Genomic DNA, 24790 nt, shown 5'->3' with positions numbered 1-24790 from the left:
TATAGCAAAGATGGTCTCTTCCCTTTCTTAGCAAGCAGAACACAGAATATGTCCTCATTGCCATGAATGTTTGCTTGTGCAGATCTCTTTCTCTCAGCTGAAAGCTCCCTTTATTCAAATTCCTCAATACTTTTATTCAGCTGGTGTGATTCCTTCATTTGCATTATTGCATTAGCATTCACAGAAAAATATCTGAGACCTCTGGTGGCCAAAATGGTATGATATGGTATTCCTATGAATATTAACAGAATTTTATCTATGTGTATATTTCAAAAATATTGGTTTTAGACCTGGATGGGGGTTGAATTTTTATTAAAAAAGGTTTCTCTCTTCTATCTCCAATCTCAAAAGCATCAACACATTTTCATAAAACTGCCTTACTGTGTCATCCAAAAATATCTTGTATTTAATAAATGTTTAAATAAACCATTTTTCATTGAAGAATCAGAAGACAGTACATTGAATTTCATTGTTTTGCATTTAAAAAGGTCATAAACTCATGGTAATTAGCTTTGAATTCTAGGCTCTGTATTTAATTTTACATGGTTGAATTTTATTTCTGTATCTGAATTTGTTGTCTGTCTGGTGGACAAGGAAGGTGATTTAGAAACCAGACACCAAACTGCTAGTGTTCATCTACATCTAATGTAAACACACAGAATGTTTTTATCAACAGAAGAGAAAAAATATAACTTTTAATGTATTTAATATTATCTAAATGTAAATGCCAGAAGGAGGCCAAATGTATCACATGCTCCAATGTCTGTTTCTCCCTTGGCTGTTACATGAATCTCATTAAGTAACTACATGTAGATTTCTACAATTACATGAGTTGTATCTCACTCAGTGAAATCAGAGTGCTTCCACTCACCAGGCTTTAGGTTTTTTAACACTGATGATCTAAAGGTTATTTTTCCATGAATATGATAATCCTGGTCCAGAAAGCCTCACAGCACCCCTTTGTCTGTCAGCTGGCTAAATAATTGATCTGATCAGCAGCTCCAGTTTGGATAGCCTTGCATTCAGCAATACATGCGTTCTTTGATCACATTTGTTTATTACACATGATAGGATAACTCTCCATCTATGTATTCCCTGAAGTTAATTTTAATTAATATGTTTATTTAAAGATGGTGGCAACTACAATCTACTTTTTTCCTGCCAAAAATTCTTTTCAGACATTTTCTTCTTTCCCCCATGATTGCTAATATTAAGGCTATTTTGCAACTGTTTTCAGGACCTCAAAATTAAGCAAAATTAATGGCAGGGCATACTGTAATGTCCTACTAAATGTATAAATAATTTGTATGTTAATTCCTATTTCAAAGAACCATTGCATTGTACAAAGTTGATAGTTACTTTTCCTCATACATTTCAGTTTCATTTTAATATTTCAGTAAGTTGGGAATGAATGGAAATGCAATGTAGATGGCTGGAAACAGACCAAAAGATAAAGCAGAGAAAATGTTAGCTTTACACCTTACTGTTTTAACATTTCTACTATTTTAATTCTTGGTGTTGAGAGTAGGAATGGAGTGTTTTGCTACTGAGAAAGACGGAACATATTCTTCTTAGATCTTCTTGGAATATAGATCTAATGCCCCAAATGTTTTGTTTTGTGCTAAATGAGAAATATTCCCATAGAATCATAGAATGGTTTGGGTTGGAAGGGACCTTAAAGTTCTACCCCCCTGCCATGTGCAGGGACACCACCCACCAGACTGGGTTGCCCAAAGCCCCATCCAGCCTGGCCTTTGAACACTGCCAGGAATGGGGAATCCACAGATTCTCTGGACAACTTGTGCCAGTGCCTCACCACCCTCTGAGTAAAGAATCTGTTCCTAAGCTCTTTTAGTTTAAAATGATATTCTTATATATTCAGACATTCTTAAAAATTTAAAACTAAGTCTAAAATAATGTTTGGTTGGAAACTACGGGAGCAATTAGGAAAATTATGGGTTTTAGTTTGTCTGTCTTGTCCCCACAATTCTGACTTTTTACATCACTTTTTATGTTTACAAGTATCATATAAGTCTTGTTATTTCTGCTACATCATTTTATGGAAAACTGGAAGGGAAAAACTACTCTGAAACTAGTAGAAAACTCTGAAACTACTCTGAAACTGGTGTGGAAAATACTCTGAGAAAAAAAATAAAAAAAAAAAATTATTGCCCACAGCACAAAACATGATACAGTGCATTGTTAATCAAAATATGCATAACCACAAAATTTGTGAAGTTCAGCTCTGCCAGTAGAGGAAAACGGAACTGGCCAGCAAGCTATAATGACTGTACATGCTCTCCAAGCAGTGAAGGAAACCCCTCTGTGCTACCCAGGATGAACAGCAATTTCCACAACAACAACAACAGCAACAAACACCTGCCTATGCATAAAACCAACAACCATTTATACTTCCGTTGCATGATTATGGTTTTATACAAATCAAGTTTTCAACCTGATCAGAATTAAATCATATTTGGTAAATGGAGTATTTATGCTTCAACCTTTAAAGTCAGATTTTAATAATCATATCTAAACTCTAAGCTGACTAAATTCTTGGTAGTACCTATTATAACTCCAGGTTGTAATTTGTTTTTTCCTGAATAATAATAAAGTTATAGAAGTCATAATTGACTTTAAAAAGCAAAATTTTTAAAGCATGCATTCTTTATGGTTGTTATTATGGCACTATTTAATACATAATCAAGCTAGACACTATACAAATTCAAAATAGACACAGTTTCTGCCTTGAAATTTAATCTGCATTCATATTAATCTGTGTTACAGTAATATAATTCTCTGTATCTATGTTGTATGTGCTGCCCAACATTTTCCTTTAACATATATTCACTGTAGTCTAGTTCAAATGAATAATTTTATACTTTGTATCACTTTTACCCGTTTAATAATAGTTTCAATTATGCAACAGCTGTGCAACAAGCATGTATTATAAACAATCGTTAGTATCTATGGTGTATGGATGAATATGAAATGTATATGCTTCATGCATATACTTTAAATGAATGGAATTTTGCAGATTCTTAATTTAATTCAGCATTATACAAGTGACATTACAAGTACATAATTTTTCTGGACACAAGAGGACAAGAAAATATTCTATGGTCTTGCCTTCATCCTGGTTAAAGCTGTAGAGAAGCTGACTGCATCTCTAGTATAAAGTACATTTATCCTTAGCATAGCCAGTAAGTTTTTCGGATGGCCAAATATTTGATAGAAATTACCTTTACAAACAGAATTTAGGAGTTAGATTTTTTTGTATGTTTCCCTGGACGGACATAGTCATTATCAAAGCAGATAAAATATTCTGGATTAGTTGAAAACAAGCATGCAGAGTGGATAGTGTGATTGCTCTACAAGTCTGAGATAAAAATTTCAGGTTTGCTTTCTTCATACACAGAGAGATGACTCTTCATTTTGTTAATATTACTATTAAAGATTCAGACATTTTGTGAGACACGAATGGTTGTAGACTGTTTTTGCAACACAGCAATTTGCATTACAGCTGAGAAGATAATACACTAATACATTGCACATGCAACTGCTTACTCATATTTCAACTGGGAAATGAAAATGTAATGAAACAGAATTCCATTTTGATAACATTGATTACTCTGTAGGCAGTTTAACTTTTCAAAACCATTTTCATAATATTTACATCTGGTTCCACATCAAAGAGACTGTCTTAACATGTATTAATTTTTTGTTAGCAATCTCTCAAGTGGCTTGACACTAACTAATGTTTCAGCAATAAGTAACACTGAATGATGCATTGTTAAGACATTATTGCAACATAAAGTAAAAGCCACTTTCTTATAGCCACTTTCTTATAGCCACTTTTACTTTAAAGTAAAAGCCACTTTCTTTTCTTTCTTTTCTTGTAATGGCAGTTTGAACTAGCTGCACTATAGGGGTACTTATATACAATGTGATGCTGAAGAGGTACAAATGCCAAGCAGCTAAAATATATTCATTTCTTAGTAGAAGGAATTGTTTGTTTTGTTTTTGTTTTTTTTTTATATATATCTAGCCAATCCTGTAAATTAAGATCTGCTATTGCAGTTCCTCATGCAAAGTTAGTTATCACAATTATTTTATTTCTTATATATTTTGATATTGAATATTTACATATTAAACTGAAAAATTCCTCATTATGAAAGTAAACCTATGAACCAGTTTGATAGACTGAAATAACATACATGGATATCTTTGTCTACAACATCTGCATAATTTTCACACTGGTGCTGATGGGTTGTTCCAGGTGTACGTTAGCAATGTAATTAGGGATTGGGGAAAAAATGTCAGGTAAGTATTCCCTGAAATTCGCCTTACAGATATATACTGTTCCTTACTTTTCAACACAATTTTCAGAACAAAGTTTTTGCTTTCAGTGATTAATAAAATTAAATAATAATAATTAAAAATAAAAATAACATGCAAAACACTGAAGAACAAGGATAAAGCATGTAAAATGCAAATATAGTAAACTTAACAGTTTGGTATCTTAAAATTTTCTTTATTGCACTTGTAGATGCAGTCCCATAGATCTGTTTGATTTCATAATTATTTTAGATTTTTGGAGCTTTGAGACATATGGAACTTATATTTCATATCGTGAGATGAATTGTGAAGTCTGATTTTTGTTGTTTGTTTGTTTGTTTTGTTTTTGTTATTTTTGCCATTCAAGTTAGCAATAGAACTGGATGAAAAATACCATTATCTGCTGCATTGAGTATTTGATTTTCATGAAGTAGGCTCCTATATATTTTTTTCAGAAGATCCACTTTAAGCTGAACAAAGCCCAGAAAGCTCTGTCTGAAATGACATTTCATCAAGCACGCAGAGTTTAAGTGTGTTCTAAATTGTACTGTTCTAAACACCAGCGCTGTTTAACATCTTTGTCAGTGACACGGTCAGTGGGATCAAGTGTACCATCAGCAAGTTTTCTAACAACACCAAGCTGAGTAGTCTGGCCAACGCGCTGGAGGGAAGAGATGCCATCCAGAGCAACCTGTTGGAGCAGGTCCAGAGGAGAGTAATGAGTATGATGGCATAGATGTTTTCAGTAGTTAGTTAAATTTTTTACCTGATGTGCAATAGTGAAATAATCACTCCATAAAATCATTTAATATTATTTTATAATACAAACTATCTACCAGACTTATACATAAGACCACTATTTGATAAAAATCCCCTTAAGCCTCTTGTATCCCATGCATATGGATAATTTCTTGATGATTTTTTTTTCTTTTTTACAAATTATCTCAGATGAAACATTCCCTTCCTTTATTTCAGGAGCTGATGCTGTGGAGGCCCAGTGTAAAAGATTTGAAGTGAGGTCAAGTGAAGATGGAAGAGTGTTGTTTTCTGCAGATGAAGATGAGATTGTCATTGGAGCTGATAGACTGAAAGTAACAGGTATGGTCATTTTATGGTATTTAAATGAATGTTAGCATTTTTCTTTCCTCACTTTAGTAATAATTAATCTAGCAGTCATCTGCAAATATTTTCATCCACCAGAGAGAAGAATGTCTTCTCATCATCAGTGAGATTACTTGACCAACCAAAAGATATTGCATAATCTAAAAACCAAATTACTATCAGGACAGATTTGAATTTAACTATGCAAGACCACCTGTGGAGGACCACCCGTTACCCATAACACAGTGATTTGGTTTTTATATGTTATCATTAGTAAAGCATTGTTTTGTGGTAGTTATACCATTTGCTTAGGTAACATGGCTTCACAATGATAAAAATTATTGCTATATACCATGACTCTTGGTTTTTCTGTATTCAAAGTATCAGGTCCAACTTATGTGTGAATTAAGGATGTAATTTTACTTTAGGAGGCTCAGCTGAATTGTAGCAAGTAGAAATCTTTCCTTGACTTTAACATTTGTTCAATAGAACAAGAAATACAATTCTTATTGTAATATTCATACGTATTTATATGTATCAGTAACCCATTTGATATTAGAAATGTGTTAATTTATGAAAACAAAAATCAGCTATATTTGCTTTGCATAAATATTTAAACTTTGATTAACAAAATCGTACCTGAACTTGGGCTGGACTTGAGCTATCTACTTACAGTCTAGAATGAGATTCAAAATTTAAATTTGCTTCATCATTGATGGATGTGTAGCTTTAAGTCAAGTCTGTATTTGGGTATGCCTGAACTTTGGAATTTGAAATATGAGCCTACTAATTTGAAAGTTCAATTGTGTAGAAAGTACAAGATGATTTTTTATTTATTTATTTATTTATGATGATTATGATAAGATCCCTTTTTGGTCTGTAAAACTATGATATACATTATTAGCAAGTATAAGCCTTTAAAAAATTATTAGGTAGTTCTACTTTAACATAACACCGGATAAAGCATTAAAATAATTTGTTTCATAATAATACATAAGAGAATAACTGCGGTAACATGAGAAGAAGTAACATGAGAGTCATACTGGCACCCTACTAGGGTTCAAACTTGGTCAGAGAATTAAGTTCTGAGAAAGTTAATCTTAAATATACAGTTGACAAGGGGATTCCAAAGTGTCTGCAATAAGTTACAAATTAAAACATCTTACAAATGGCACAGAGGATTAGATTTCCTGACATTAAGATATATGATCATATGTTGTAGAAGTCATGGCAATTTTTCTTTAACCAGACTTCAAAACCAAAGCACTGCTCAACTGTGTTTAACTTCAGCAGCCATACTTGAGTACCCACAGTACCTGCTGACTTCAGTGGTATTAGAAAGCAGAAGAACTAAAGAAAATTTGTTTAGTGATGCTTGATATGGCATATAAGATTGTTCCTTGTGAAAAGAGCAGGGTTTTCTCCTTAATTCTAGAATTAAACCTGACCTAAACCTATTATAAAAAAATAATAATTAAAAAAAAAAAAAAAAAAGTGTAGGAAAGTCTAAGTTAATGTTGCTTTCATATAACCATCTCAGTTTCAGGGATTGCTGTGTACCAGTTCACTCCTACCAAAGAATCTTAGTACTAGAGTTATTTATACAAATAATTGATTTTCTCTTTTTAGTTAAGATGAAAAATAAGCAAACGTTAGGATTAGTAATTTTAGGGTTATAAAAATGTAGGCATAGAGATTAATTTATTGCACACAAGAAAAGAGAAAAAAAGGGAAACAGAAAATGAAAGATTTAGGCAGCAATTAAATATCACAAAGAAAATTATCCATTGCATATTGGAAGATTTACTAGTTTCTAAGTATTTTCATTTAGGTCAGAGAGTTAAATACAAATTATATGTCATTTAAATAGCCTAATGTCCAATATATATGGCATTTTCTTCAGCAAAACACGTTAAGGTATTTTGTAATCGCAAATTGAAAGAGTAATATATTTTTTAAAATCTCTTGAAAATTATTTTCTTCTTACGTATTTAAAAATAGTTTAATGAAGTTAAGATCATTCTTTCTTATCTCTGGATAATCATCTTGATGTCTTAAAATCAGATTTCATTAGTAAACTATCTCATAATTAGGCTACAAAAAGTTAGTTTCAAAATTTTATGTTTTAGATCCATAGAGCCTAGCTTACGTTAGCCCTTTCATCATCTTATAAGAGAAAAAAAAAAAAAAAAAAAAAAAACATTCTACAGAAGGAAAGAGTATTAGATACATGAGCATTTCTGAAAGGCTTACGCAGAAATTTCTCATATCCCAATTTCTGTATCCCTATAATGCCTCTTTCAGCAGAAGTACTAATCTCCAGCCAAATATTAAAGCTGTAATGAGCTATAAAATGCTTTACTATTTACTTCAGTCTAAAGCTGAAATTACTTAAAATGGATTTCCAGGAGGAGACTAGAAGTTATATGAGGCATGCAATCTCAAGAATGTTATCTAAAAAAAAAAAATCTGGGTAAAATAAAAATCTTATCTTCATCTTATCTTCTGAACAATATATAGGGGTGGCTAGCCGGGGTGGGAGGCCGGCTGCTCGGGGATGGGCTGGGCATTGGTCAGTGGGTGGTGAGCAATTGCATTGTGCATCACTTGTTTCGTACACACTATTATTATTATTATTATTATTATTTCCTATCTTAATAAATGGTCTTTATCTCAACCCACAGGCTTCACTTTCCCGTTTTTCTCCCCCATCCCAGAGAGGGGGGGGGGGAGGGTGAGCGAACGGCTGTGTGGTGTTTAGCTGCCAGCCGGGTTAAACCACAACAGTCCTTTTGGTGCCCAACGTGGGGCACGAAGGGTTGAGATAACGACAAATCTGACCAGAGTGTGTTAAACTAAAATTGGTATAAGTATTAGAGCTGCTTAATAGTTGCTGTATTCCAAACAGAGTTTTATAGCACGTTGCTTTCTGTATGTGATCCCTGTCGTGCTGTTTATCCACTTCCAGGCCCTGATTTAAGATCGTTATGGTACTGTGCGGTGTAACAATAGCTTATGATATGATGAAATATCTGGCCATGACTATAACTTGGTATTTGCACTGTCGTCAACTCTGTGCTTTGGAAACCATATCTCAGAAACTATTAACAATTACACCTACTGCCTTTTTTCATCAGGGAGCCAGTCTTTGGAGGGGACAGGGGAATATATTTTTCCCTATTTGTTCACTCTCCCTTTCTCCTTCAGCACCCTCTTATCCTCCGAGCTAGTTACAAGAGTTCTCCAAGATGTCGAATATCCTTGGGATACTCAGACCAGCATGTTCTTGTTGTTGTCTCCTGAATGCACTTCAGGTTTTGTTTAAGGTTAAACAACTACTTAGGAATCTCATCCAGAGATCTGTCCTGAGGCGGGATAGTTGTGAGTGGCAGGGAGTGTGGGAGGATATGGGCAGGTGGCTAGAGCAGTGGGCACCTCCGATGTTTTGGAAATTCATCCCTGAACAACTGCAAAATCCTAAAAAACTGGTAGAATGCTTGAAAAAAGGGTGTCATGACTCTGGCAGTTCCAAAGTGACACAACTCACTGTAGCGTGCTGGGGCCTGGCCTATGCCTATCAAGCTGCAATTGATGTTACTATCAACCTACTGACAGACCCTGCAGCCACTTCAAGTCCTGTGACAGGCCCAACAGCCACACCAACCCCTACGATGGACCCTGCAGCCGCTCCACCTCCTGCAGCTGCTCCAGTCCTGGTAAAAAAGGACTGTTGTGGTTTAATCCGGCTGGCAGCTAAACACCACACAGCCGTTCGCTCACCCTCCCCCCCTCCCTCTCTGGGATGGGGGAGAAAAACGGGAAAGTGAAGCCTGTGGGTTGAGATAAAGACCATTTATTAAGATAGGAAATAATAATAATAATAATAATAATAGTGTGTACGAAACAAGTGATGCACAATGCAATTGCTCACCACCCGCTGACCAATGCCCAGCCCAACCCCGAGCAGCTGGCCCCCCACCCCAGCTAGCCACCCCTATATATTGTTCAGCATGCCGTCAGATGCTATGGAATACCCCTTTGGCCAGTTTGGGTCAGCTGTCCTGGGTTTGTCCCCTCCCAGCTCTTGCTGCACCCCCAGCCTGCCCGCTGGCAGGACAGAGTGAGAAGCTGAAAAGTCCTTGGCTTAGTGTAAGCATTGCTCTGCAACAATTAAAACATCAGCGTGTTATCAGCACTCTTCTCATCCCAATCCAAAACACAGCACTCCACCAGCTACTAGGAGGAAAAATAACTCTGTCCTAACTGAAACCAGGACAGTATCAGAAGGCAAAAATAAGCTGTGCTTATTTGGGGATAAAACTATCACATATATTTATAGTACTACAATGAAAACTTGACTTTATTTTCTTGCCTAGCTGTGAACACTGTCTCTGGAAACACTTCACTGTGAGTGGGTCTAATAAATGATGCATTTTGATAATTAATTTTCATAAGCATGCCCATTCTATGGGTATTTCTAAACTAATATGGCAATGTCAGACTTCTTCTCAATTTAGAAAGATGCTTTTGTATTGCACTGCTCTAAAAAAATAATATTTCATAAGGCAGTATAAAAAATTATTGATTAATAAGTAAATTCTTGATTAAATTTACATCTTCTCATTATTTTTGTAGTATTTTTGTTTTTGTCAATTTTCATACAGTCTATTCCAGGGAGAAGGATACAGAAGATATAAGCTAGTAATACAGATACAAATGTATTTCCAAGATAAGAAAAATACAGTCAGAAATAGTACTTTTGTTTTGTTTAAGAGACATAGCAGCAATTTATATCTTCCTTAATTATCTCTTTCAAATTAGTCAATTGGCTGATTGAATTTAGACTTCTTCTTATTTTTCCTTTTATCATTAATTTTACTTTTTTATCTGTTAGCTTTTTTGCTCCTTTATCATTCAAGGAAAGGGGAAAGATAATTCATTACTTAAGCATATTACACATTACTTAAGTAATTACAGCAAATCTAAAGGTTCACCTTTTCCTTTTTGATATCAAACTATAGACCGTAACTGAAACAACAAATTTCTTCAAATGGTGGTCATTAGTAACCTTGTGAATAAAAAAATTTTAACGTCTACCTATCCAAAGTTTTTCTACATGGCAGTGGTTTTGGACTGATTCTAACAGTTTTACCGTAACAGTAATTACCAGGGTGAATAAGAGGCTACAAAAGTAAACTGAAATCAGTATTCCAACTGAAAAAAAAATAATAATTTCTTCTTACAGAAGAAGGAATAATTCTTAGAAATTAAATCTCAAATTGCAACCCCCACATAAAAGAATTATTCATGTGATATCACAAACTTCTACGACCTTTTTACTTTGAATTCTGAAAATTTAACCGCATTCTTTTCAAATTTTCTACAAAGATGTTTTTGGGCCCTTCTAATTCTGCTTTTTCTCATAATGATACAACTTTTGAAAGCCCTTCTCATTGATAAAGGGAAGAGAAAGACATGATGAAATAAGCACATTGGCAAAGAGCACGGAGATAAGCAGGAGTAAGTGGTTAAGTTTCTAGTGGATTCCCAGGTTCCTTTCTGCACCTTTGTCTGTCCCTTATTTATTGCCCTATCCAAATGAATGGACAATGTTTACAGCTTTTTAGAGTCATCTTCACTCCCTCTGGAATTACAGAGCAAGAGTATCTCTTCAACTTCTGTTACTTTAATCTTAACGCAAAATTTTCTGCCCTAGCTATCTATTTCATATTTCTCTTAATTGCAGTATGATCTTTTTTATCTGTTGTTCTTGTAGAAGAAGTTGAAAACACTGGGTTGGTGACACAGGTGGGAATACAAGCATATATTGAGACTTGGCTGTGTGTCTGGCACAATACTTGTGAGGAAACAGGCTTAGCTCAACACACGTATTTCTGAGACATTATTAATAAAGAAGGATGTAATTATTTCTATAAAATCTTTCACTTTGTGTGTTAGTACAGTTTATCTTCCACCTCTTTTTTAAGCAAAACTGAGTTAGCAGCTGTGTATTCTAGGCAAAACACATTTTGGGGTAAACAAACTGAATTTTTTGTCTTCTGACTTTTGAGGTGATTTGCTCACTTAAGGCTAAAACACATTATCAGAACCTTTAATTTTATATATTTTTACAACTGTGATTTTATCTCTAACCCTTCTTCCAATACTCTTTAGCAATATGGTAATTTGATTTCTTACAGATATAAATCAGTTGCACTTGCACATGTTGTTTTTCTATTAATAATGTTTTTTAAAAGTCATGGCAAAAATGGATTTACAAAATAAATGAGGTCTTCATTGGAAGCCATTGCTCTTCTGCAGTCAAATCCAGTTGTGTTTTCTAGAGGCCACAAACAAACTGTATCACTTTTTCTAAATAACACAGACTAGATTGTTTGGGAAATGGTATTAACTTTTATGGAGAAGTAATTTATTTTGCTTTCTATTACTTTCTGAACTGCTGGCTTATTTTCCTTCATCTCTTATTGCTGCTTATCTGAGTAGTGTGATCTGTTTTAGCAGAGAACCTCAAGTCGTTACTGAATAAAGCTGAATTTTATTACAATGATAATGAATATTTTATCAGTAATATTTTTCCTCTAAAAATAAAAAAGAAGCTAATTAAATCTTGTTAGTTAATGTTTTACCAATCTTTTAGTAATAGCTCTATAGAGTACAACTGTTTCCATTATTTATTGAAACAACAAACTTTTCCGATATTTGTAGCTCCATATCTGTATTGTGTGAGCTGATATAACTACCTGAAGAGTGAGAATTGTAATTGCATTGAGGCTTGCACAAGGTTGAAAAAGTTTGCAGACCATTGCGACCTCATATGAACCTTGTGAAATAGCAAAGTTATGTAGAAAGATGGAAATAAGAGAAAGACGGGAGGAGGTATACTTCAGTTTTTATGGAAACCATCTGAGATTAATAGTAGGGCACATGTGGGTTTAATCTATTTTGACACCAGTGTAGTGTCAGGGAAAAATCTATGAAATGCTGCAAATAATTTTCATAACACTTTTTTTTTCTTTTCTTTTTTTTACATTACAGCTTATAAACATTAAAGTTTGTAATTATAAGGGATTCAGCATGGCTTTGCTCAAATCTATATACTCCATTGGATTAAAGATCAGAGCCTTCATGTATCAAGGAAAGCTTTAGAATATACCTCCATACTTACATTCTAATAATATTCTAATAATATCTGGAAATAACATGCAGATAAGTGTATCGCTACATCAGTTTTGATTTTAAGATTATATTGTAGGACTGTGAGTCTGCAGGCAACTGAAATATAGAAGGGTCTTCCAGAGTAGTTAAAATGAAATGATAAAGTAGAAATATGGCTTATGGAAATAAAAAGGAAATATAACAGAAATATGAGGAAATATATATGAATTACAAATTAGGTTGGAAGGGTAGAAATAAAATATTTATAACAAGTACTGAAATGTAGAAAAATAAATGCTTATTTGATGTACGTTGACATGACAGTAGGCGTATATCTAGTTCCTTCATAGTCTGGCTAGGAATTTTGGTGTGAAAGAGAAAGAAGATCTTGGATTTGCCATGTTCAGTTGGTAGATTGTCATTCAGGACAGATGGAGCTTGTAGTATGAATTTAAACAAGATGACGAGAAATACTAAATCACTTTAAGCTTGCCTACACAGCTAAATTCTAAATGACCATAGTAAAACTATTGTATTTGATGTTGCAGCAAAAACTTAAACCTTTAAGTAGATATGCCAGACTCTCAGGATCCTGACAACTGAATAAACTAGGATTCTTACATCAGCATCTGTCTAACAAAAATGCATTACATATATAGAACTTCTATTTCCCCAGTTATGAGCAAAATAATGTGTACCCCAAAATGTACTGAGTGAATAAGATTTCAGATAAGCTTATTTAGATATCAATGAATCACTTCATGACCAGACTTTTCTGCGTGAGAGATCAAATGGAAAGGTATTATTATTGCAGGAGTCTGAACACTTGGCAACAGAGCAACCTTTCAGGGCATTCCTTTCAAGGAGCAACTGTAGAGTTGATTTCAAGCAAATGTATGTGAATGCCAAAACTGAAAGTTTTGTAGGCAAGTTAAAAGTGGTGAAACTAAATAAAAAAAATTACTTATCCAGGACATTGCCCAGATACATTTCTATCTTCTTGTTGAACATAGAACACATCCCCAGCCAGCTCAGATTGCAATCAGTATGTGCTTACATCAGCCTGCAAGTGCATATGTAGATTGTTGGAGATCTGCAGTTACCTAAGGATAATGGCAATTTGTTTGCAAGAAAAAGATTTTGATTTTTGTCAGTTTAAGAAAAACATTCTAAGGAACATAGTGACTGGACTTAATAAAAGAAGTTTCTCTGCAAAGGAAGTAGACCCAAAAGGAGATAAATGTGCAGACAGCTCTGTGGACCTGGCAGCCCAGGAAAGTACAGTCAGTTTTCTACAGCCGTTCTACTGCAAAATTTTCAAGAAGGTTGTGCTCTATTGACAGAGACAGCATATACTCAGGTACAAGAAAAAGATTAAAAACAAAACAGCAAAACGATACTTTCCTGATGTTTAGGTAGAGGAAAATCATCCCCCACCTGGACCTGGAGACCTGGAGAGTCAATTTTTCTGTAACCTGTTCTTTCTGAATGGCTCTCCTTCCATCCTTCCATATTCAGCTGTTTTTTTGGGGTGGGGTGGGGTGTGGGAGTGGGGAGAAGAGATATTATCAGTTATAAAAAAAAATCTCGACTGTCACCTGTTTCATTCAAAACTGCTGGCAGAACGTAGCCAGCAGCTTCCCTAAGTTAGTGAAGAGACTATTTGCTCTGATCGAGTACATGAATACAGGACAATATTGATCAAGGACTGATTCTAACCTCCAGATTGAATCTGTCTTCTGGTTAAACCTTTGATATCAAGCTTACGGTATTGGATATTTGTTGTCAATCTAAGATTGAAGATTTTTAGGGAAAATTTCCAATAGGTGTAATCATATCCCCAGTCATATTGCACTTTCCCTGTTGAATGACTGTGCCAGAGTTCAGAGATGTAATTTACAGCAATTCCAGTTTTCATGGATCTGAATGGCATGATAACAGGCAAGTCTACGTGGTCTATATAAGTATATAAGTATTAGAGTTCAGTAGAAAATTGTTCCATTATTAGTAAACTGAGATAATTCTTAAACCAGACCAAACCAACTAATTTTGAAACAAACACTAAACATTCAGAAGGATTTGATAAAGGAACTGGATATTAATTGGATTCAGATTTTGTAGTAAAATTCCAAGTCTAAAAACCTGAGTTAAACTTGACACTTGCAGGCCCTCAGGTTTTGGTAGATTTGAAAATGCACATTTAAATTACAGCAGTCAGACCCATCTCTATTTTTAAAATATAGCTGCTCACAGGAGGGAAAGGTGAATCATAAAGGAGCTCCTGCATTCTCACTTTCTTTTTTTTTGCCTTAAAATACTTTCTTGTGATTTATTACTGCCTGCAGGGAAAAAAAAAATGTTGGGAATGTTGAACATAAGGGTCAATAAGGGTCAGGCTGCAAAGCACATAAGGGTCAGGCTGGAAAGCACTATAGAATTTAGGTTCAACAAAAGGGGTATTTGGAGACAATATAATAATGACAGTGCAGACCAAAAATACCTTGCTTTGTCCTGGAACAGTATTCTAGTTAAATGCTGGGAAGATGAGCTCATTTAAATTTCAATTTGTGAAGCTTTTGAAACAAGAGGAATGCTATTACATTTTAGGAAATATTGCTAGCATCTGACTTTTTCCAAAAAATACATAGTAGTTCCTCTTATTGTGCTTCATGTAATACATGTCAGAACTGCACTTTGTTTCCTCTGAATCCTATGTGAAGCCACGACAAAGTTTTTTGTTTTTTTTTTTTTTTTGAGGGGGGGTGGGAGGGAGGGAGGGGCAAAATGGCAAATGGCTAAATAGCAAAATTTTTACCCAACGTTCAGTCTGAGCTAATGTATTTAGTAGGCATAAATTGCACGGTGAAATGATATGAGGATATATATAGTATATAACATATACTATACATCCAAAACATATGTCAATGAGCTAAATTTAGGTAGAAAACAACTGAAAGAATAAATATAGAATTTTAAGCTGATTCTAAAACAAAGACATAAATATAGATTATTGAGAGTGTTTTGTTGTTGAATACACATATGTTTTTGCCTTCAAAGTTTAACTGTATTTTTTACCTTAAATGTTCAAAACATGATATACTACAGAGTGATCTTTGTCTGCTGTAACTTTTTCCCTCTTTCTCTATATATGTACAAACAATGATTCCAATAAAATCAATAAATGAAAACTATATATATATATAGATATATATATATATATACATTTTTCTGATATGGAAAAGCTGCAAATGGTAAATCGTAAGCAGCATAATCTCTAATTTCTATTTCTGACTTTGGATATGGCACATTGCATCACATTATTGAAGTATTCACAGGAAGGTACTGTTTGAATCCATGGCAATCACAATTTGAAACAAAGCTTTACTCAGAGGAGAAGTTAGCACTTTTCCACCAGTAACACTTTGGACTTCACTATTATTCATAGATATTTATAAACCAGGTATGCCCGCAGAGCTTTGAAAAATGTAGATTTAAATTATTTTTTCTCTGCAATACATCTCAAAGCTTATTCATAGCAAATTCCTATAAGCTTGGAATAATTTCCCTCATAGGAAGCCATTCCAGAAAAATAAAATCAAATCTCCTATAAAAATATGGCCTGCAGCCTGCAGCCTACATTGGGACTATAAATTCCTGTCCTCGTTGTGGCTAATGACAAGTTTACATTTCACAGTGTCTGACAGCATTAAATTCAGCACACCAAGACACAAACATAATAAGCCATCATTTTGGCTATAGTAAAATATCATCAATGTATATAAGCCTTTGAATAAATATTAGAATTGAAAGCATGAGTTTGCACAAAGTGCAGAAAGTATTAAAGTGCATAAGTATGAATAAAAATTAAGTGTAGACAGAATTGTAGATAAAAGTGTATAAGGATTCAGAATGGGTAATGTAAATTCCAGAAAGAAGACTGGCAAAAAGCAACAAATAAAAAGTCTAATGCACAGGATCTGATGATAGCATTTTGGAATGCTTGGGGGCCTCTTGTCTGCTTTAACTACTGAGACATCCATCTTTTAGGAAAAGTTATAGGTAAAAATGCAGGCTATACAAAAGTTTTGTAGGTTATAAGGATGACACAGTCTTGAAAAAGTAATGTACCTAATCCGTGGGAAGGAAAATTGTGGTAGGGCAGCCACCGTGTTATGAGAACATCCCCTCTTTGAAAGTTACAGGAAAACACCTGCAAAATCAAACTGACTTCCGGTGGTCAGTTTTGAAATTGCAGAGAATTCGTAAGACTCACGGGAATCCTTAAAAACAGTTAGGTAGGATTTTGGATCACAAGGTGAATTGAGAACATCATGTGATGCAAGAAAGTCAAATATCATGCTGAAGACTAAACAAGACTAAAGCTTTCAGATCTGCTTATTTCTACACTGGCAAGGTCCTACCCAAAGCATTTTGTCCAGTTTGGCGTAACCATTGTTCAGTAAATAACTGGACAAAATCCAGAGCCATGAGATTGATTAGTAGTTGATGTTGCTGTTCAGCTTGAAGAAAAGAGTATCAAAGGGAATATGATAACAGTCTTGAGGCCTTAAGAATCAGCCCATTGAAAAACAATGAATCCTCTCTATCTGTAAAAATAAAAGTATTTTTAATGGAAAAAATAGCAAAACACTGGAGTAATTTAGCTGTAGAGAGTGTAGAATTTCATCATTTTGTTCCACATAATTATGCCAACAGCTATTGAGGAAGAGATGGTTGATCCTGGTTTAGTTTTGAACTTAATGATCACAGCAAAGAATGAGCCTTAGAGGAGATCAGATTTTTATTATTATTAATTTTTATCTTCAGTAACAAACCAACTAGTAAGAATTCAATAAAATTCCTTCTCTGTAAACTTAGCGGCAGTGTCCTACTCTTTGCAGCTATTACTAGCACACTTCTCACAAGTCTCTGCTTGTTTAAAATAAATCTTTGTGTTAATTTTAAATGTTGCATGTAGTTCTATGATTCACATAGAATCTTTTAATTTTAAATAATTTTAAATGCTTCATATTATTTATTATCCTATTTTAATACATTTTGACTAATGTTTTGGGCTTTGCTGAGCTTTTATTTGTCAGAACAAACTAAAGGAACCCTACTTCCCACTTGAATTTATTCAAGAATTATAAAACAATTTCGCTTGCATTAAAAAATAGATTATTTTTTTTTGTGGGAGAATAATTTAAAGTTGATATATGGAGTGTCCATATTATTTACTAACAATTTATAGAAAATGTGAAATTAGTAGATTATGTGAGCTTTTATTATGAAACATTCAGTGAGTGCTGCAGACAATTTAGCAAGGTCATTTAGGTTTCAGTAATGTCTAGAAGATGGCTGTATAGCAATATACTGTTGTTCTACCTACAACACTCATAGAAGAGTCAGAATTTTGGCAGAAATTCACACTAGAATAATTCTAACTAACATGTTAGTTTTATTTATACTCTGTTTAAGGTTTTTTATATTTAATAATACATTTGGTATGAAAAAATCAAGCTGGTAATGTAAAAAAAAAAATAATCACTATATGCATTTGTGCCCAGCACTACCCACTTCTCTCTCTACTAATCATGAATTTGTCTCTCTGCTAATTCATGAAGCCTATAAATTACAAAGCACTCATTTTGACTTTTGCATGTATTTTTGTTCAAGCTAACTGTAATTTCCTTTATTCTGTTTTGCAATGTAGAAGATAAAGAATAGCAAATAATTTTATTAATTTCTTAAGATTTTCCTTGTCACTAATTAGAGCAATACTGATGTCTCTGTGTAAATTCTTAGCAAGTCATATCATAATGGGTTACTCTGAGAGAGCTGGGATAGCTCTCCTGCTATAGAAGGAAGGTTATGTGCTCTGCACCAAGGTCCAGCAAGTATTGTTTGTACAGCCAGCACCTACTTTCTTGGATTTCCCTGCTGCCTTTCAGCATATGAGACAGAGACGGGCTTTCAGGGACAGGCAAGAAGCTTACCAACTCTAATATCTGCACCACTTCAACTAGGCTTAACACAATTGCTCTGCCTTGTTCCAGTGAAGTCCTTCAGTGTTCCCATCCCACCCACAAGTCTACTGACTATTTGACAAGTCTATTCAGTCTATCGTCTATTATCAGTCTACTGACAGCTTGACTATTTCTGTTACTTACAGCTTTATTTCTTTACCTTGTGAATGCTTTCGTTTGTTAGAAGAGCTGTCATTAAGATGAACACAAATCTTTCAGATAGAATAGAACTTCATTACCTACTACCATTCCTATTCCAGACTCTTCCGTCAGCCAAACCAGGTTTTCACAGCAGGCACTGCTCCAGTGGCAAGCTTTCTCTTTCTGAGACCTGATCATCAGACAAGCATCTTAAAGTAAGCCTAAACAGTATACCGTACATGGTTACATACAAGTTTTCCCCTTGCTTGAAATCTAACAGCACCATCCAGCATATATGGCCTTGAAACTGGAAATTGCATTGGTGTAGCCCCTGAATGGACTCTCCAGATCAGACCAAGCATCTTTCTTGGAGAACCCCTTTCAATTGCTTTAGACCTCAGCTGATCAGTCCTGTTAAGGAATTCATCTCTTTATTCTTCTTTCCTCTTTCTTAGAATTTAATTCCTAGATTTGAGTGTTACTTGGTTATTTAAGCCACAATAAGATGAACAAAACAATGACAATAATTTTGTAGTCATGGACTGATCTAAGAACCCCTGACAGCATAGCTTCTTTCTTTAAATGTATGAGTAACACCAGGCTCAAACAATTTCCTAACAATAGAAGTAATATACTTTTTTAAAGTTATGTTAAGCACTAGTTCCTCTGAAGAAATGTGTGAGTTTTCCATTGTGAAACATGTAAACATAGTGCATTCCTCTAGTTTTTAATTCTTGATTGAATTTCAGTAAATAATTCATGATGGTGCTTTGGTCATGATTACTTTGTTGTGACTTGTTAGAATTTGAAATCCAAGCTATTTTGACATGCATTAGAAGTATGTTTGTTTCGTTATTGGATAAGCTTAATCCTTGGAATTTATTTGCCCATGCAAAACCTGTAATTAAAATACCAAGATGTATTTTACCGTACTCATTTTCAAAACATTGTGATAGCAAACATTCTTTACAGTAAATTCATTCTATAGATCTTTTTTATCAAAGCAAATATAAAACTTCTCCATCCTTGCAAACCCCCATCAAGTGAAAGGAACCTGGAACTTGATATCAGTTTAGGGCTTTCCTTTTAATTGTTTAGAAGCAAGAATGAGCCCTGAACAAATAAACTTAATTGACTCCTAAGTTCACCAAAGCTTTGTGCTTAGACTGGACTCATCAGTTAAGTAGTTAGTATTTCTGCAGTCTTTTTTTTTTTTTTTTTTTTTTTTGGTAGCGACTATGAACACAGGTTGTTATAAATTTTTCTCACACGTGGTATGTCATTTTAATTGTGTCACTGATATGAGCACAATTACCTTTTCCAGAACTCCATTGTCTATCCTTTGGATTTGAATCTGCAAGACCAATAGCAAAGCATTCTGACAATAATCCATGTGTGATAGAATTTTGGTCCTGTGAGTTGTACCACTGATGCTAAAACACAACGAGGAACATTGAAAGACTGGAGTAATAAAAAGCTATTAGGATCTTGGATCATGGCTGAGATTTTATTGAGTCACTTGGTTTTCCTTCTGCAGTAATTATCATTCCCATTCTTTTAAAATTTATAAATAATTTTAAAAGGACCTCTTCCTATTAAGTATTTAAATTCCTTACAGATAATTTATCTTTTACTTTTATTCTGTGCTTATAAATGAATCTAGTAGCATATATTTTATGCTTGATATATTCCTAAAAGACATTCTCATTTTTTTAAATTGTCCATCATTTCTAATTTTTTTTTTTCCAAAAGTTTTTTATTTTTAAAATTATAACTTCATATGGTACAACTGTGCATAACACACATACACATGCACACGCAAATGTCTTCCAGATCTTCCAGACAGTCTTATTTCTTTACAAATTCCAAAATGTCATTTAGCTCAAGTGTAGACTTTTCCCTTAAGACTTTTCCAGTCCTCATTCTAAAACAATCTGATACATCAAGTGTGATAGAAGTGACAGGCAAGTACTATAGCTTACATCGCTTATCGTGTAACTAGAAATAGTGCTCTTTTCATGTCCTTTTTCTGCATCACTTTCTGCAAAGAAAGTGTGTTATGGTTGTCAAAGGTGCATGTACATTGTACAAAGTTTTACAGTACATGTAAAGCTTTCAAAGTACCAGGATACCACATGCCAAGACACAAGATGTATCCAAGATCAACAAAGCAAAATACTAGTGGTAGCAGAAGGCTAGATTCACTTGAAAATTTCTTTTCCTAGTTTATGGCCAAAAGCATGAGTTGGAGTTGGTAGTTTCATCTGAAAGTCTTTTCTCATTAAACATCAAAGGGAAACACTTTTTCTTGGAATATTTATTTTCATATCAAGCAAACCAGCTGCATTATTTTTGCTATTTTTATCTTAGCAGCATTACCAAATGATGGATGATTTTTTAAATGTGTTTTTACACTCACAGTGTGGAGTAGAGAAAACCCAGTAGATAAAGCATACTGTGCAGGAAGAATATTTATCAACGAGTTTGTTTCATGTTTGAGCTGTCAGGATTGTTTTCAGGCTTTTTATAGTTGCAGGTTTTTTTCTTCTCACTGTAATTCTTGGTCTTGCCTACCCAGTTTATATTTAGACTTAGGATGAAAGCTAAAAACCAATTAGAGCTTCTGAACTTAAACTTTTAATGATTTTTTTTTTTCTTTATGACAGGAAAACTGAAAGTTTCTCAGAACAATTTCATTATGGAGAAGTATTTATGTGAAAAAATAGTATAGACATTAAGAGGAACTCTCAACACAAAACAAGGAAAGAGGCAGAGGGAGTACCCTGCTGAAAAAAATAAAAAATTAAAAAATCAACAACACTATTTACCATGCTAAGATGTCTGAAGGGCAGAGGGAGAGTAAAGGACCAGAAAGATTGACTTTAAAGGAAATAAATTTATTTGGAAGGTTTAAGAATATAAGCACTGAGGTCTTTCCAAATGAGGATCAGTGAGAGCTGGAAGGCTGGATTGCTAATCGTTATTGTTATAATAATTAACTGAATAATGCAGGAAAATAACTCTTAGACATGGTCTGAAGAACATGCAAATTAAGAAAGGATTTCTTTTTGTATCTCTAATGTGGTCTTTTGTTCATAGCTGGACATAGGAAATATGTTACTTCTGTAATTTTAACTTAAAAAAGCTAAAGCAAAAGAGTGATCTCAAGATAGCTGTCAAACTTCTTGACATTCTGTTCCCCAGACCTGGCAGTCCTGGTGATAGCTGGTGTTCAGTATTCTATTCTGAAAGCACCTGAATATAATGCAGCTTGGTTTCTAAGAGGGCATGAACAACAGGTTTCTCTGGCAGCTGACCACACAGATTTTTGATGCAGAAGTAAAGCCTTTCTGTGCTTTTTGCCAGACATTCCTTAGCAGCAAGGCAATAAAAATGCTTAAGCCTTCTGGTGAATTTATGATAGGTGTATTGCAGAGTGATTTTTGAGTCTCTTTTTGAGACTCACTAACAGTAAAAGAGCAAACACTAGACTAGGGTTATGCCACAAGAGTCTTGGCATAGCTTGGCTGTTTTGAGGCTTGTCGGGTAATCTGAATTGTGGTTGTAATCAGATTCCTGATACTGCTCATTGGTGACTGTTGAGACCAGCACTGACAAATTACTCTGTGGCAAGTTCAGTCCAATCTTGAAAATGAAGTGGTACTGCCATAAACCCTCTTCCCACAGGTAAGGTGCATGGCAACTTTCTTGTGGTTCTTGCTTGCAAAAACGTTTAGGTCTTACTTTGAGAAAAGATGTTTATTTTGGCCAGCTGTAGCATAATATAACATGCTATAATATCTTGTCCTTTACTTGCAGAAAACATGTTGTCTTTCTGGTGATTAATAGAGATCATACATAGGCCCATGTTTGCTAACATGGCCATTGCTGGTATACAGTCATTGGTATCACCTGTCACTGGTATACAGGTGAAATACATCTGCATCCATTTTGTTGCTAAATTAAAAGGTTTGCTTAACTGCTACGTGAACTTGAAGGTGAGAATATTCTTAAGAGACAAAAGTAGTGTTATGCATTCACCGTCTCCTTCATAGCTACAGAATTTCTATTTAAAATTGCAGTAAGGTCATTTGCCATTTTGCACTGTAGGAATGCCAGGCTATAATGTGTTATATTCAATTGAGTACTTTACTAGAGAGAAACCCAGATAATTAATAAAGTGTGGGAAATAATAATAACAAAAAAAAAAGGCAGTTGTAATAGGTGATGATTAAGATAAGTAGTGGCAATATCAAACAGAAACTTCCTAAGAACCTTGTGAAGAACTGACATTACAGCTTCATTGTATTTCTCATATTCACATATTTGAGGGAAAAAAAAAAAATGAAAAAAGAATGACTTTCAGTAATTGGAGGTACTAACACTTTTGTTTCAATTTGTAACAATAACACAAAATGTGTTATATAAATGTATCTCCATTTCAGCATTACAAAAATATGTGTAAGGTTTCTTCTCATGTTTTATTTTTTCATGAATTCAAAAATATTTAGTCATTTTTACAGTGGCTTTTTTAATACATACTATATACTTGTATATGATAGACTTTTTCTGTGTGTGTTAGTGCCCTCTAGAGGGTAAACAAATGCATTACTCTAAGTATTTGATTATCAATGGCAATTTATCAATGGCATCCTAATTGCTATACAGTAAAAATGATATAATAGATATATTTTTAAATCTCGATAATAGTCCTACTGTTTTGTGGTTTCATTTTGCATAAATAAAACCCAAGTAAATTATAAGAATGCAGCAGTAATTATCACGTAATTATAACAATTCTTCATTATGCTGCAGTGATGGTAGAGAACAGAAGCAAATGCATATTATCACAAGTAAGCTTTCTTTGAAAATGTTATTCCTCAGCACATTTTCTATATTCTTTTATCAAATCTTTGTCACAAGTAGAAAACTGGTGATGTTGTAGTCACACTCACATTCTGCAATGTAGATTCCAAAATCTTGAGATTGGGTTTTTGAAATCCCAGTATAGTACTTGAAATCTCACTTGTCAGTAGATAGTTCTAATGTTTCAGAAAAGCAGAATTATCATGGAAGGTAGAAACACTGAGAAATACAGAAATCTTATAGATACTGGGATCATATCATTTAATGTTTGACATTGTGATATCTGCTGTCTTTGAAATTCTGTTAACTTCTGACAGGAAGGCAGACAGGAAATAGAATATGGAATTCACATTCCAGCTTTTAGTAACACCATGTATGAATATCACCTATCCATCAGAGCCTGCCTTGGCAATCAGTTCTAGGTCCTCAGACAAAAAAAGCAGCAGATATTTGTGATCTCACCATAAAGTCTAGATGCAGATATAATTGCAAAGATCTAACTGCTACATGGCAACCCAGGTTGTTTCCTTTCCCATATAAATAGGCTAAGATGATTTGCCCACACAGTAAAAATGTCCTTGTATCTGAAAAAGCATTGATTTATGACTTGGGATATTCCATCTGTCAGCATCACAGGTGTTGATCAGGTTCTTTTCATATGTCTCTTTTTGTATTTCCTAAAGAGATTATTGGTATATATTTGACAAAGCCAATAATCAAAATACTAAAAATGAGTACAGCTCTATAATCCATCTACCAGAAAACAAAGATCGTTTTACATCTTGAATTTTCTCTGATAGCTATATTCGTTTGAAACATTGAAACTGTCTATCTTGAAATTAGGTTTTCCTTAAGGTTAAATTTCAGATTTACTTTGCAGATCTTAAGAGCTTCCAGAAATAGCATCATTTCCCTCTGCAAACTGAGAGAAGACAGACACCAGACAAAACTTTCTAGTTCCAAAGTTCCATGACAAAATGCCCAAAGTGAAAACAGTCATGGTCATTGGCACATACACTGACATAATGCACATAATTTTTCTGGAGTAGAAAATGGTGGTAAAACAATCACCTGAAAGGTCATTGTCATTTTGTACACTTTTTGCATGCAAAGAGATAAGAAAGGATGGAGGCAGACAAAGT

At 34.2% G+C, this 24790-nt stretch overlaps 1 protein-coding gene across 10 annotated transcripts in view; it reads left to right on the top strand.

The window, feature by feature from the left end:
* SGCZ (sarcoglycan zeta) overlaps nt 1-24790 on the top strand; it is a 447021-nt gene that overhangs the window by 385400 nt on the left and 36831 nt on the right. For all 10 annotated transcript variants that reach the window (XM_035323850.1, XM_035323848.1, XM_035323849.1 and 7 more), the window contains one exon: nt 5314-5436. In XM_035323850.1, the coding sequence (XP_035179741.1) occupies nt 5314-5436 (123 nt within the window). The remainder of the gene's footprint in view (nt 1-5313; nt 5437-24790) is intronic.

This window comes from Oxyura jamaicensis, chromosome 4 (genome assembly GCF_011077185.1).
Source record: "Oxyura jamaicensis isolate SHBP4307 breed ruddy duck chromosome 4, BPBGC_Ojam_1.0, whole genome shotgun sequence".
NCBI lineage: Eukaryota > Metazoa > Chordata > Aves > Anseriformes > Anatidae > Oxyura > Oxyura jamaicensis.
This window is presented reverse-complemented; position numbering and strand designations above follow the sequence as displayed.